Genomic DNA, 14733 nt, shown 5'->3' on the forward strand with positions numbered 1-14733 from the left:
CGAATGGGCGACTTCCCGTGGCTCCAATCGCCAGCCAAAAGGGGCACCCGGACCGGTGTATTTTGTACAGAGAACCACTGCTCCGGGGTGCTGACAAAGCAGCCGCACGGGGTGAAGCACGGCACCAGCCGGCACAGCTGCGCTGGCCGAAACAGCCACGCTGGTGACCCGTGGAGCTCCTCCACCTGGGAATTTCCTAGTCTGTGGGCAATAAAAATGTGGCGTCCACTCACCCTCTGCGCTTTCACTGGGAGCTACAATCCTGAGCTGTTCCTAAATGGCCATCTTGGATCCTCCACTCCACCTATCACACTCTTAAATTCTCAAAAAGAGAACCAAATAAATTGAAAAGAAACCCACACAAGACATATGGAAATTTTTCAGATAAAATGTTTTCCTCTGGCTCTATCCTTACAGCTATGGTACAACAGCCCAACTTTAGCTGTCATGCAAATGCCTCTAAAAATTTCCATTTCCTGGCAGAGCTTAACTGGCAGTGTTTGTTCTCTCCGGTAGAAATCATAGTGGTACAATACATGTACACAGTATATTAGTCTCACCAGCTCCTGTCACTGTGCAAATAGCTTCATAAGTGTACATTTGACACTTGGAAAGACAACAAATATTTTTGCTTACTATGTGTAACTAACATTGGTTGAAGCTATTTTCTATATTAATAAGTGATGCATGTGCCTTTAAAAGTATCTAATGGGCCATATCCTAGGACGTAACAGTCTCTCATTGAATCTAGCACTGGCTAGATTCATCGTATTCTTATGAAATATCTCAGTATTTCCATAAAGCCACTGGCAACTGATAGCAGCCCTTTTTTGCAAATAAGAAAACTGAAATAGCAACTTAGATTTATCATCTAAAGCTTCCTTGTCCAATAATATTTTTCTTATATATGCTGTTTCCAAAATAATATGGCTCAAAATAAAGCATATTCACATGTCAGATAACAAGTTTATATAATCCCTTAGTTACAGATGCAGTTGCAAAAGGAGGTGGAAGGCATCCAGGAATGCAATACTATAATTTTTATAAAATGAGATAAAGGACTGGGAAAGAGTCCAAGATGTGTCTAGACAATAATAGCCTTTCCTAATTGGAGCAATAGTAAGCATTAGATTTATTAGTATCTACTGAAATACAAAAAGAAATAAGAAACACGGTTGATACCTTGGCTTAACAAGTGGCAGAAAAACAGTATTTGTCTGCATTTGTTTCATTAATAGCTTTATACCACTAATAACCAGAAGAAACTCCTGGACAGGCTGTACAAGTGGTTTTCTAGCGTCTTTTAAAAAAGGAATTCCTGGGTTGATATCTGAGATATATTAAATGTATTAAATAGTTTATTCATGTTGGAAATTCAAGTATAAATTATTTTTAACATTAAGATCAACTCCTGTTCATTACAAGCTCCTGATCAACTGTCTTAATAGAAAGTACCATAGACTTAGTAACTTATAAACAACATAAATATATTTCTCACAGTTCTGGAGGCTGGGAAGTCTGAGATCAAGGCACCAGTAAATCAGGCGTCTGGCAAGGGCCTGTTTCCTGGTTCTTAGATCATACCATCTTGCTGTCCTCACGTAATGGAAAGGGAAAGGCAGCTCTCTGGGATCTCTTATTAATGAGGGCCCCACCCTCATGACCTAATCACTCCCCAGCCATGCCTCCCATTACCATCACATCGATGATTAGGTTTCAATATATGAATTTTGTGGAGAGGCAAGCATTCAGTCCATAACAACAACATTCTTCAAACTACCATTGTAGTTTTAAGAATACTACTCTTATCTCAGTATTGTAGGCCAGGTGCAGTGGCTCACACCTGTAATCCCAGCACTTTGTAAGACTGAGGTAAGAGAATTACTTGAGGCCAGGATCTCAAGACCTGCCTGGGCAACATAGTGAGACATCATCTCTATAAAAAATTTAAAAATTGACGGGAGTGATGGAGCAAGACCTTGTCTTGAAAAAAATAAAAAACACCATTGCAGACCAGTCAGCCATTATTAAGTTGTAGAATCTACTGTGCATTTTATGTACCAGAAGTCTAGGGTCCTAAACTTTTTTGCTGAGTTCTGAAGATAAAACATACTTGAAAAATGTATCATAGTTTCAAGCAGCCTCTAGGAAATGCCTTGTAGAACCCAAATTGAAAACTAATGTATAACTCTTTATGTTGTGAAAGTCGTTCTAATGAAATGTAACCATCACCAATAGCATCTTCCATACCTGACCCATACGTTTAGCAAGTGACATCACATTAAATTTGTCAAAATCAATCTTTAAGTACCTTATTTAGAATTGTGCTGCTATAGAAGGAACATGGAGGAAATTATAGAGCTGTGCTGTCCAACGTGGCTAGCCACTAGCTACATGTGGCTATTTAAATTTAATTTAACTTAAATTGAAAATATAGGTCCTCACTTAAACTAGCCACATTTAAGTAGTGGCTACCATACTGACAACACAGAGGTAGAACTATGTAGAACATTTGACAATACTGTCTAGAAAGTGCTGATATGAAAAGCACTTTTCTGTAAATTTGAAATTATTTTGAAATAAAAATAAAACTCTATTCAATATTTTCTAGCCCTTTCTAAGGCACAAAATGATGTGACGGCAATGAAGATGCAATCAGAGAGACTTTCAAAAGAATATGATCAACTCCTGAAAGAACACTCTGAACTTCAGGTGGGTGTGACACTCACTTTATGCGCCTAAGAGTTTTGAAATAGTAATTACCTAAGTAAATTATTTGGGTTATTTGTTCTTAACTAATCCAGATGATATACTAAATCCTGGCTTTGTTAAATGACTTAAAGAAGCCACATTTTTACCTAGAGGGTAAAGATGAGGACATTTTAGGAAAATACAAGATAATTATAAGTAATTGCTGACATACATACTTACAGCATTCCAGTTTTGGTGAATCTTTAAGCAAAATAAGTAAGCCACAAAAATGGCAGTATTGGAAAACAGACTGGTTCTAGAAGAGTTGAGTTTTGCTATTTGGGATGTTTGCCATATTCATGCCAGAATGAGGCCAGAATTTCAAGTTCCACATCACACTACTCTTATCTCAGTATTTCAGACATATTAGGACAAAGACTATAGCATTCAAATATATTATTGACCTCCAAATATTGATGTGAAAGATGGAAACAGAAAAAAATGTTTCATTGTTAAAGCCACAAAGTCAGATCTGGGCCATAGGTTTTCTCTTCCTCTCTAATCCAAGAAAAGAAACATTCATCCCTGTTAGGCTTGTGTTTCCTCCCTCCCTTATGCTGCCAGCCAGTAACCTGAGTTGATTTCCCAGCCACACTTTGATCAATTCGGAGAGAGACCATTCTAGAGGCAGCCCTAGCCTTCCCTTGACAGACTGGTTGTGCTTGTCTTCAAAACTTGGCAGCCTTTATGGCTTTCATTTAGGGCTTTTTACAAATTATACCTTTTTTTCACTGTACACATTTTTCAGCATCTTAATGGTCATTATATCTCCAAGGCCCAGCACCGTTCCTGGCCCAAGGCAAGCAGACACTATACTCATAGACTTTGGAATTGGACATACCTGGAGTACGTACCCATATCAGGCCGCATGCTAAGGTTTTTTATCGTAGGCTGGTTATAGCATCCCTTTGGGGCTCACTTCTTTCATGTATAAGATTGGAACAATAATGATGCCTCGCTCACTGGATTGTTAAGAGAACTAAATAAAATGTGTAGGTTTCTTAGCACTATGCCTAGCTGATAGTAAACATTCAATAAATGATAGCTATTATCATCATCATCTATATTACTTCCTCTGTAGGAATTTTGCCAAAAGAATGACTTATTCTTAACCAGCCACTTTGGCCTTGGTTTAGAGCCAGTCATGAAGTAATCAAAGCACGTATTTGTAATCTGATAGTCCCAGTTGGTTTGCATGTTTGGTTTAACTAGCCCATTTTAACAATAGCAAGAAAAAGACAAGGTAGCCAGAGAAAGGTGAATACTCTCTATGCTCCAATCCCAAGACTGAGGGCTCAGTTCACATGATCTGGAGCAGATAGGTAGATTGTCAGCAAGACCACCCCTTCCCCATCTCAAAAACAGAGATCCTAAAATTGCTTGTCTCATCAGGACTTAATAATTATTCCATGGCATCTTTCAAGATCCACACTGGAAAGTGAAGAAGTCACTTCACAGACCTCTTGCCTAGAAATACAACATCTTCCTCCTATTTGTGAGTTTAGGGTTTACTCAACCAGGATGAGTATCGACAATAGTGGACCTTGCCATGATGTCAGACATGTTTATATCCTTGGATGGAGAAAGGAAAACCAGAAGTATGCCCTCAATTTCTTATTGCCAGTGTCCATCATTGATAGTCTCCACTGTGGTAACAGCCATTGGTTCTATTAATTCTGAAGAATGTATATAACAGTGAGATTCCCTCAACCCATTTCCTCCCCACAAAAAAAGCCACAGTCAGCTTAAAGCTTCTGCATTCTTGGTAAAGGATGTAGAAATATTTTAAGGGCGATCCCTTCCCAAGAAAATAGTTGTTATACCTGCTTATGTGGAAAAGACCCCATCCCAGATTATGCCAAACACCATGCCAAGAATAGGGCCTTGTTTGATAGTACATTCAGGACTTGATCTAATTTCTGCCTGTATCTAGTTTTTGAAATATTTAATAGGTGAAATTTGTTGAGAGTATGCTCTGGACTAAGCACTTGGCTAAGGGCTTACGATATGTTGTTTTATTTCCTCTCCATGACAGCCCAATAATTGAAACTATTTTAATATCCCTATTTTGTGAATGATGAAACTGAGACCCAGAGATGTTACATAATTTACCCAAAGTAACTAGAAAGTGATAGCATACAAAGTCAGAGAATCTTTCTTCAGAACCTCCATCATTAACCACTATGTTCTTTGGCCTTTTGCTGGTCATTGGATTGTGTGTTCTTGGATCTGTTCTCCTGTCACCACTGCTTTACTCTGTATCTCTGGGAGGTCCATTTCCAAGACTCCCTTGCTGTCTGACTTCTGGGCAGTTTTAGCCAATGGCAGGCACTAGCAGACTGAACGCAGGAGGAAGGGGAAAGCCAGGGATTTCTTCTACTCTCTCTGCTGTGGATACCTTCTCCTTTATGGCTCCAGTTCCTTCCCTCCATGGTTTCAGGTCCCACTGGGCAGCTTCTATTTACTGGCCTGCACTTGGGCTCCGTAACCCTCATCCCTCCAGCCCAAGGAGTGGTAGTAGCTTTTCTGCTATTGATAATCCCAGAGGTGCCTTACCATACTGTTTGGTGTGTGTACTTTTTCATTGCCTGTAAAACCATTTCCCATAATATCCCTGAAGGAAAGCAAAATCTCGGCTCTATAGTTTACCACTTCTGTAACCTACCGGTGACTCATTTGACATCTATGCTCCTCAGCTACTTTACTACTTAATGAGAGTTATAATACATCATGAGCATTAAACCAGATCCTGTGTAACAAAGCACTTTACATATTTCTAATCAAGAATAGCTCTACACAGTAATAAAATGCTATTATGTCCTGATTGGTTACATTTTTTCCCATTCAGCTACTCAACCCCCACCCATTGTCTCTTATGAGACCCTGTATAAGATTCTCAGATTTAGAGAGCCTTTTTTTTTTTTTTTTTTTTGAGACAGTTTTTCACTCTGTCACCTGGAGTGCAGTGACACAATCTCGGCTCACTGCAACCGCCACGTCCCCAGCTCCAGTGATTCTCATGCCTCAGCCTACTGAGTAGCTGGGACTACAAGCACATGCCACCATACCTGACTAAATTTGGTATATATATATATATATTTTTATGGAAATAGAAAAAAAATAAAAAATTTAAAAAATGAGGGAAGAAAATAACAAACAAGCAGCCAACCAATATTTCATTTAAACCTGTGAGTAGGTATGATGTGGTACTGATAAGAGTGTGTATTTTGTGTATTTAAAGTAGAGAGTTTTATAAATGTTTATTAAGTTTACTTGTTCCGGATCTGTGTTCAAGTCCTGGATATCCTTGTTAATTTTCTGTCTCGTTGATCTGTCTAATATTAATGTTGAAGTCTCCCATTATTATTGTGTGGGAGTCTAAGTCTCTTTATAAATCATTAACAGCTTGTCTTATGTATCTGCGTGCTCCAATATTAGGTGCATATATATTTATGATCATTGAGTCCTGTTGTTACTTTGATCCTTTTACCATTATGTAATGTCCTTCTTTACAACTCCTTTTTTTTTCTCTCTCTCTCCATTTGATTGGTGAGTCTTCCTCCAGCCTTTTGTTTAGAATCTTTGTGTGTCCTTGCTTATGAGATAGATCTGGACACAGCATGCAGATGGGTTTTGACTTTTTATTCAACTTGTGTGTCTGTGTCTTTGATTGGGGCGTTTAATCCATTTAAATTTAGGATTAATATTGACATTTGTGAGTTTAATATTGTCATTTAATGCTAGCTGGCTATTTTGTCCATCAGCTGATATAGATTCTTCATTATAAAGATACTCTTTATCTTTTGGTAAGTTTTTGGGATGACTGATACTGGTTGTTCCTTTCTGTGTATAGTGTTTCTTTCAGAAGCTCTTGTAAAGCAGGCCTGGTGGTAATGAAATCTCTGAGTGCTTGCTTGTTTGTGAAAAATTTTATTTTTCCTTCATTTATGAAAGTTAGTTTGGCTGGATATGAGATTCTGGGTTGAAAATTCTTTTCTTTGAGGATATTGAATATTAACCCCCACTCTCTTCTAGCTTGTAGGGTCTCTGCTGAGAGATCTGCTGTGAGTCTGATAGGTTTCCCTTTATGGGTAACCTGACCTTTCTCTCTAGCTGCCCTTAGAATTTTGTCCTTTATTTCAACCCTGGTGAATCTAATGATTATGTGTCTTGGGGTTGCTCTTCTTGAGGAATATCTTTGTGGTGTTCTCTGGATTGCCTGGAGTTGAGTATTGTCCTGCCTTACTAGATTAGGAAAGTTTTCCTGAATAATATCTTGAAAAATACTTTCCAGCTTGGATTCATTCGCTTCATGACATTCAGGTACACCTATCAAACATAAATTAGGTCTTTTCACATAGTCCCATATTTCCTGTACACTTTGCTCATTCCTTTTTACTTTTTCTTCTCTAATCTTGCCTTCTCGTTTCATTTCATTAAGTTCACCTTCAAACTCTGATATCCTTTCTTCTGCTTGATCAATTCGAGTGTTAAAACCTGTACATACTTCTCGAAGTTCTCTTATTGTATTCTTCGGTTCCATTAATTCACTTATATTCCTCTCTAAATTGTCCATTCTCGTTAGGATTTCATCAAACCTTTTTTCAAGGTTCTTAGTTTCCTTACATTGGGCTAGAACATGTTCCTTTAACTCACAGAAGTTTCTTATTATCCAATTTCTGAAGCCAAATTCTGTTATTGGAACGCACTCATTCTCCATCAAGCCTTGTTCCCTTGTTGATGAGGAACTGTGATCCCCTGTGGAGGGAGAAGCATTCTGATTTTGAATATTCTCAGCCTTTTTACGCTGTTTTCTTCCTGTCATTGTAAATTTATCCACCTATCATCGTAAATACCGACTTTCAAATTAGGTCTCTGAGTGGACATCCAACTTGTTGATTCCCAGTGCCAAAGTCCGAGTAACCCACTGCGCTGTCCAAAACAGCGGTGCCAAGACTCCTGGTGCTTTCTGCCTGGGAATCTCCGGTCCGGCCTCCCTCCTGGGTCCTCCTTTCAATCAGCTGAACGGACGACTCTGCCTTCCCGGAGCTCCAAACATCGACCAAAAGGGGAGCCAGTCCTATTCACTCCGCACCGGGAACTGCCAGGCCGGCCACAAGAGTTGTGCTGGCGACCCGTGGGGCCCCTCCACTGGGAATCTCCTGGTCTGTGAGCAAAAAAAAATTTGTCTGAAAGTGTGATGTCCTCTCGTTCTCTGCGCTTTCACTAGGAGCTACAATCCCGAGCTGCTAGTAATTGGCCATCTTGGATCTCTCTCCAAATTTGGTATTTTTAGTAGAGACTGGGTTTTGCCATGTTGGCCAGGCTGGTCTCAAACTTCTGACCTCAAGCAGTCTGCCCACCTGGGCCCCCCAAAGGGCTAGAATTACAGTAATTGTCCTCATGAAATGTACTTCTCTTGTCAAAGTAATCTTAGATACTGAATTATATCCTAAGGTTATTTGGAACTAGCTTTCTGAATTTTACATAGTTGACATACTTTCAGTAGAACAATCATAAAACAAAGGATTATTAAAATATTAAGAAAACAAAGGTTAAAGAGGGAAATGCTGGTTTCTTTACAGTAAACAGATCTGAATTTGCATCTTTTAAATCTTTTGGGATTTCCCCATCAGGTCCCCTCCCTGTTATAGGCACTAAGTAAATATTAGAAAACACAGTCCCTTCAAAATGTGTAGTCTTTGGTTTCCTTATTTGCCCTGACTCTCTTCTAAAAAAAAAAAAAAAGAAAGAAAAGAAAAAGCAGAACTAACTAGAGATTATTGGCTACAAAAACCCATCAGCACCTACCAGTTTTTAAATTTCATTCGGAAAATCAGCCATCACTTAAGGGACTTGTCCATAATAGCATCATTAAAGCTTTGATTTTTAGCAAAAGGGGCCACATACTTTCACAAACATGTGAAAGTAGTATGTTTACCCCCTCTACTCTTGTCTTCTTATTTGATTGCAAAAGTTAATGTTATTAAAGTTGCTATGGAAGCATTAACGTTCAGCCTGAACAAGTGCTTGACGAACTTCTTTGTACAAGCAGTAACTCTCTGCAACTTCATTTTATATGATCTTTTACTTGATGTAGACATTTACTTTCTTTGCACATGTGATCTCTTAAGATTCATTTCTATTCCTTTTTCCTTCAGTTTTAAATGATGTGTTATAGTCATCTTTATAACATGATCAGCCAACTATAATTTGAGAAGTCAATTCAGTTGGCAAATATCCGAAGGACCAAACCAAAGCCACCCCCAGCTGGGTTTTTTTGTCCCTTCTTTCTTTCATTTGCCGAAAACCTTCATTAGGTTCACAGTAGGAGAATTTTCAAAATCATGTTTTCCTGGTTACCTGTGAAACCAAAGCAAGATAGATGAAGGCAAGGGAAAAAATGAACTTACCAAGAGTGTTCTTTTTCACCTCCAAGTAAAAACCACAAATTTCTAGTTTTTAAAAGTTTAGACTTTCTCAATCCTTTTGTTTCACATTTGATTATTCTCATAATTATACATAGAAGAATGTTTTTTAAAAGTCCTTGTCATGTCTATGAATCTGTTCCTCTTTGCTATACTACATAAATCATATTTTCTTCTTACAGGATCGTTTAGGAAGAGGCAACAAGAAAAGACTCTGAACTTTATGAAAGATGTTTGCGATATACCATGTCAAAATGATAAATTTGTTATGTTAGCCTCTAGAAAGTTTAAAATTAAGTTCAGAAAAATGCACTAAGACCTATCAGTAATTTTTTTCATGCCACACATAGGTTGTATTGTAAAGGCATTATCAAAATATTTGATGATGTTTCAGATGTATTGTAAAATCTGTATTCCACCTCTTAAGAAATATATAAGCATGTTAAATACCATATTTACATACTGTTAATGACACTGGTATATGGTGGCTGTTACCAATAAAAGGAGAAAATTCTTTAGCTGGTTACTTTCAAAATTAGAAGTTTTAAGTTGCATGAAACCATTAATAGCCTTGAAAGCTTTGATGAGTTTTCAGTAATAATAATCTATGTAATCCAATGACAATGTGTTTGAAAATAGTGTTCAGTATCAGCAAATTTGTACACAGGGAATGTAAATAAGGGTAACTATCAGAGTTATCCACCGTATTTATAAGGAAGAGCTCAAAAAAACAATGACCTTAGTTTTTTTTAACCCTAATGATGCTATGGTTTACTCTAATAAGATATTGTTAATTATATTTTTGTTACTGTGCCCCTGCACATGTTGGACTGTTTTTTGTTGACATTTGTATTAATGACACGTGATTAGTAACCACTCTACTGTTTCAAGTTAATCTAGTCATAGAGTTTACATATATTTGCATAACTGCCATACCACTGCACTGAATTTATTTTACAACAATGTAGCATTCTTTAGAAGTTAACATAGCACATATCCAAAAAGCAGTATTTTCTTTCCATTGGTTGTGAGAGTACCTAATTATATAAATATTACCTCAAAATACATACACTGGTATCACACAGTTTTTCTAAGATGTTTCTATGTTCTGAAAGCTAATATTAAATACTATCTTTCCATTCAAATATTCATTTAGAATTTCCTTTAGAAGATGGCAGTGATTGTAATATTAATATGATTTAAGTTGTTCCTGTGTTTAGACATGAAATCATCTTCCTTGTCTCATAAAAACCTAAATATTAAAAAAAGAAAGAAATTACTGGAGTTTTTATTTCTCTTGTCTTTGTTTCATCCTCTGTTTATTATAATTTTAGCACCAACTTCACATCTAGCTAATTTTTTTCATCGTAAAGTGGATGAAGTGAGCAAGTACATAAAAATTTTATTTCAGATAAAAGTCAGGAGTTACTGCTGAAAAACAGACATGTAGGAGACATTCAACAGGAGTAAGAAATGGGAGTTAGACCATATGGGCTGACAACACCATAAATAACAAGAAAAGGGAGTGCTGAAATAGGAGAGAACTGAACAAATGTTAGCTCAAAGTATAGACTTAGAAATATCGAAGTAAGAGCTATCTGGGTAAATATATAGATATTGAGTGTTTGGAATCCTAGCCTACTGTGTGAAAATTAAGTCCAGTGTCAGAATAACCTACAGAAAAATAGAAAATGCACAGCTTTAAAATGGGCAGAGTAAAATCTAATCCGAACTTTACCGCTTATTTAGCTGTGCTAGCCTAGGCCTCTATTTCCTCGTCTCAAAAATGGGAATAATAAAATTTAAATCAGCATTACTATATAAACTAAGATAATACAGTGATTCTCCAAGTTGTTGAGACTATATAGTAAGGAGAAAGTCTGGTGTCCTTTGAAGAGCATGAAAATTTGAAAGATTCCCAAGAAAGCATTTTAAAGTTTACATTTAGAGGACCTCGGACCTCAACCCTCTCAAGTTTACAAGACTGAATCTTTAGACCTCAAAAGTTAGAGCAGTTTTTCCAAGGTAACATGGTTAGTTAGTTTCAGGGCCAGGGTGTAAGTCTATAATTTAGATATCCTGGTCCCCTACATATTGTTCTTATGTTTATGCACAGACCAGGTATAATTTGCTAAAGAGAAAATATTGCAATATATTAGCCACTTGTGGCTCCAGAGTCTGTGCGCTCTACTACCATACCCAACTGTTTCACATGCTATGTTTGTTAGTTCTTCCTAGTACTCTCCTTAATGATGGTGTTTAGCCAATTGTATTACAGAAGTAAATATTTATTTCATGGATTTAGTTATATTGCATATTAAATTATTTTCCTTCCTATTGTTAGTAATGACTTCTTTGTGTCTTAGACTGTATTATAAATTCAAATACAGGAATGTTATTCTTGCCTTTTTCCATCAGAATTACATAAAGTTTTATCAGACTTTCCTCCTACTTGCAAATCGACTGGAGGTTCTGGTCTTTAGGAAGTAGCACTTACCAGGTTCTGGCTAAGCAATCCAGAATTTGGCATGAGTTATCCTTGTTGTTTGTCCAGCTCTATCTTGGACCCCAGTGCTGCTAGTTAGATTCATGCCTTGTTCTTTAGGGCCTAAGTTCCTCTCTTGGCTACTTACTGTCGTATCCTGAGAACTGGGATTCCCTTTCCGTGACCGAGTCCTACCCTGGAATCCCAGTCAAGAGCCTAAAGTTTTACTACTTTCTGAGATACTATCCTGATGCCAGCAGCCTGCCTGGATCTCTAAATATTACCCATTTTTGGAGTTGTTAGTGATTTCTGCTTTCCTGCAGTGTCACTCCTGCTTCCTCATTGGACTGCTAGCCACAGCTACTTGGATGCACCTGAGCCTGTTGTCTTACCCTCCCTCTGTGGGTTGGTTTGGTTCTGCAGTCCCATTCCAGTGGCCACTGCCTTCTCGCTGTTCCTCCCATCTGTGTGCCTCCATCAGCTTATGCCCAGCCCTACTAACATGACAGACACATTGTGCATTTGAGTGCCCACTATACAATGTGTGAATATAACTGTGCTTTTAAGCATCGATTTTAATGTCCAGAATGATCTGTCTAGAGTCCATGGAACCCTCCTGTATTTTTTCATTTCTTTCTTAGTAATCTTGAAAATCCACTTATGAAATTCTTTTTTTAACATTACTTACTGAACGGCATCTTAAAAATTACTTTCACAGTGTTTCTTTACACTTTCATCTCTACACAAACATGACTTTATTAGTTCCACCAGAGATCATTTCAAACACTATAGAAGCTGTGGTAGGCTGAATTATGACCTCCCGAAAGATAGCCTTATACCGATTCCTGGAACCCGGGAATGTTCTATAGCAAAGGATGTGATTAAAGTCTTGAGATGGAAAGATTATCCTAGGTAGTCTGGATGTGCCCTAAATGCACCTTCATCTGTGCTTATATAGAAGCAAATGAAGAGATTACCACACAGCAGAGGAGAAAGAAACCACAGAGGCAGAGATTAGAGTGATGGAGTCACAGCAAAGGAATGCTGACAGCCACCAGAAGCTGGAGGAAGCAAGGAACAAATTTTTCCCCAGGGCCTCTTCCAGCAGGAGCATGGCCCTGCAGACTCCCATAAAACTGATATTGGACTTCCTGGCCTCCAGAACTATGGGAATAAACTTATTGTTTCAAGCCATGAAGTTTGTGATTGTTACTGCTGCCATAGTAAACTAATACAGGAGCATTCAAGACAGCTCTGTAATGGCCTGGACTGAATTTCAAGGTGTGTGGAAAACAGTTACCCTTTAACACCACTCCATCTTCCCCATTAGCCATTTGGATAAGCCAAAGATAGCCTTAGCCATCTCCTGTCTTAGTTATTTGTCTCCTTCAATTGTATTTCTCCATTGCCATTGTTACTGCCTAACTCCAAGCCATCATCATCTCTCACATGGACTATAACAACCTCATCTCCCTGTATCTTCCCTGATGCCTATCTCATATACATGCTCTCAGCAGCCGCCTGGCTTAAAACAAAAACAAAACAAAACAAAAAAACATAGATCATGTCATTTCCTGCTTGTCTTCCAATTCTTTCCCACTGCAGTTAAGATTAAATGAATAAGACCTCACCAGGCTCCCCTCTACTCTCCAACCTCAACTCAGTCCACCTGCCCTGCCACTCACACCTCTATTCTTTTTGTTGTTCTTTCCCTAGGATGTAGATCCTGACATACCTGCATTCTGATTCTTCTTGGAACAAGCCAAACTCTTTCCCCTCTCAGGGCATTTGCATGTTGTGGTAAATGTTGCATCCCAGGCCTATCTGCCTTCTTACCCTATTTTATTTTCATCATAGTGCTTATTACCGTCTGAAATGATCTCATTTATGGTTTGTCTCCTCAGTGATTAACACAGTTCCTGCAAACAGTAAATCAGTGGTTCTCAACAGGAAGCGGAGAAGTCATCCTGAGGGAACATTTAGCAATACCTAGAGACATTCTGGTTGTCATAACCACGAGAATGCTCCTAGTGGATAGAAGCCAGGATACCGTTAAACTCATTCCACAATGCACAGAACAACACACAACAACACATTCTTAATGTACAGGACTGAAACAAAGAATGATCTCACCCAGAATGTCAGTGTTGCCAAGGTGGAGACATCCTGCAATAGATGCTTGTGGCAGAGGGTACTGGTTGTCCCCCAGTATCCATTCTTTCATTCGCCTGTGGTAATACGTGCTCCTGTTTTTTTTTTTTTATAAACAGCTGCCAAGCAGAAAAACACTTTCCATCTCCTTGTATGTAAGTGGAAATAGGTAGGATTGTCATGTGGGGCTAGTTTCTTTCTTTTCTTCCTCTGCCCTGCCTCTTGAAACATAGGTGCTGCACTGTCTTGGGTCATGAGGTTGAGGACATGCGAAATGGAGCAACAAGAAGGAGGCTGTGTCCCTGACACCATACAGCACTACACCTGTCCTGAATTGCTGTGCATGACACCAGATAACTGCAATGCATTGTCTCAGCTCCCAAGACATGAATAAAAAACCATCAATATGGCTTAAAAGCACAAAATCTTTGTATCTTTGCCTTTTATGTTAGGATCTTAATTAAAAATTACATCCTCTACGTCTCTGCATGCTCAACTTTTTATATTTGACTTAACCATTATTAGTTAATCAGCATCATGCATTGCACCCCCACAATAGCTGTGCATTTCACATTATAAAAGTTTACAAATCTCCCTCTTTGTCTTTAGTATGGTGTACACTGCAATAAAAGCAAACACCACAAGAACATTCAGGCACGTTACATATACAAAGATAGTACATAGAGCTTGATGTGTAAACAAGTTAGGAAAAAGTTGCCAGCTTTTCCTTGGTGATCAGCTTTTTTCCTAAATTTAAGCAAAGAATTTGTTTGAAGTGTTGGCTTTGTCTGCCAAACCAGTGTCTTCCTGGTTAGCCAGGCTTCTCCGAAAGTCTGTTCCTCCTTCAGAAATCGTTACTCTCCCTGAAGCACCACCCATGGTAAAGAATTTTGGTCTCTCCCAATGGCTGTCAATTTC

The 14733-nt window shown here is 38.3% G+C and overlaps 1 protein-coding gene across 3 annotated transcripts in view; it reads left to right on the top strand.

Moving 5' to 3' along the window:
- The window catches only part of BCAP29 (B cell receptor associated protein 29), a 46320-nt gene extending 34837 nt beyond the window's left edge, over positions 1–11483 (top strand). For all 3 annotated transcript variants that reach the window (XM_037745110.1, XM_017546823.2, XM_037745109.1), the window contains exons 7-8: positions 2612–2712; positions 9362–11483. In XM_037745110.1, coding sequence (XP_037601038.1) covers positions 2612–2712; positions 9362–9397 — 137 coding nt within the window. In that variant the 3' untranslated portion in view covers positions 9398–11483. The remainder of the gene's footprint in view (positions 1–2611; positions 2713–9361) is intronic.
- The last annotated feature ends 3250 nt before the right edge of the window (positions 11484–14733 follow it).

This window comes from Cebus imitator, unplaced genomic scaffold (assembly GCF_001604975.1).
Source record: "Cebus imitator isolate Cc_AM_T3 unplaced genomic scaffold, Cebus_imitator-1.0 Scaffold192, whole genome shotgun sequence".
Lineage (NCBI taxonomy): Eukaryota > Metazoa > Chordata > Mammalia > Primates > Cebidae > Cebus > Cebus imitator.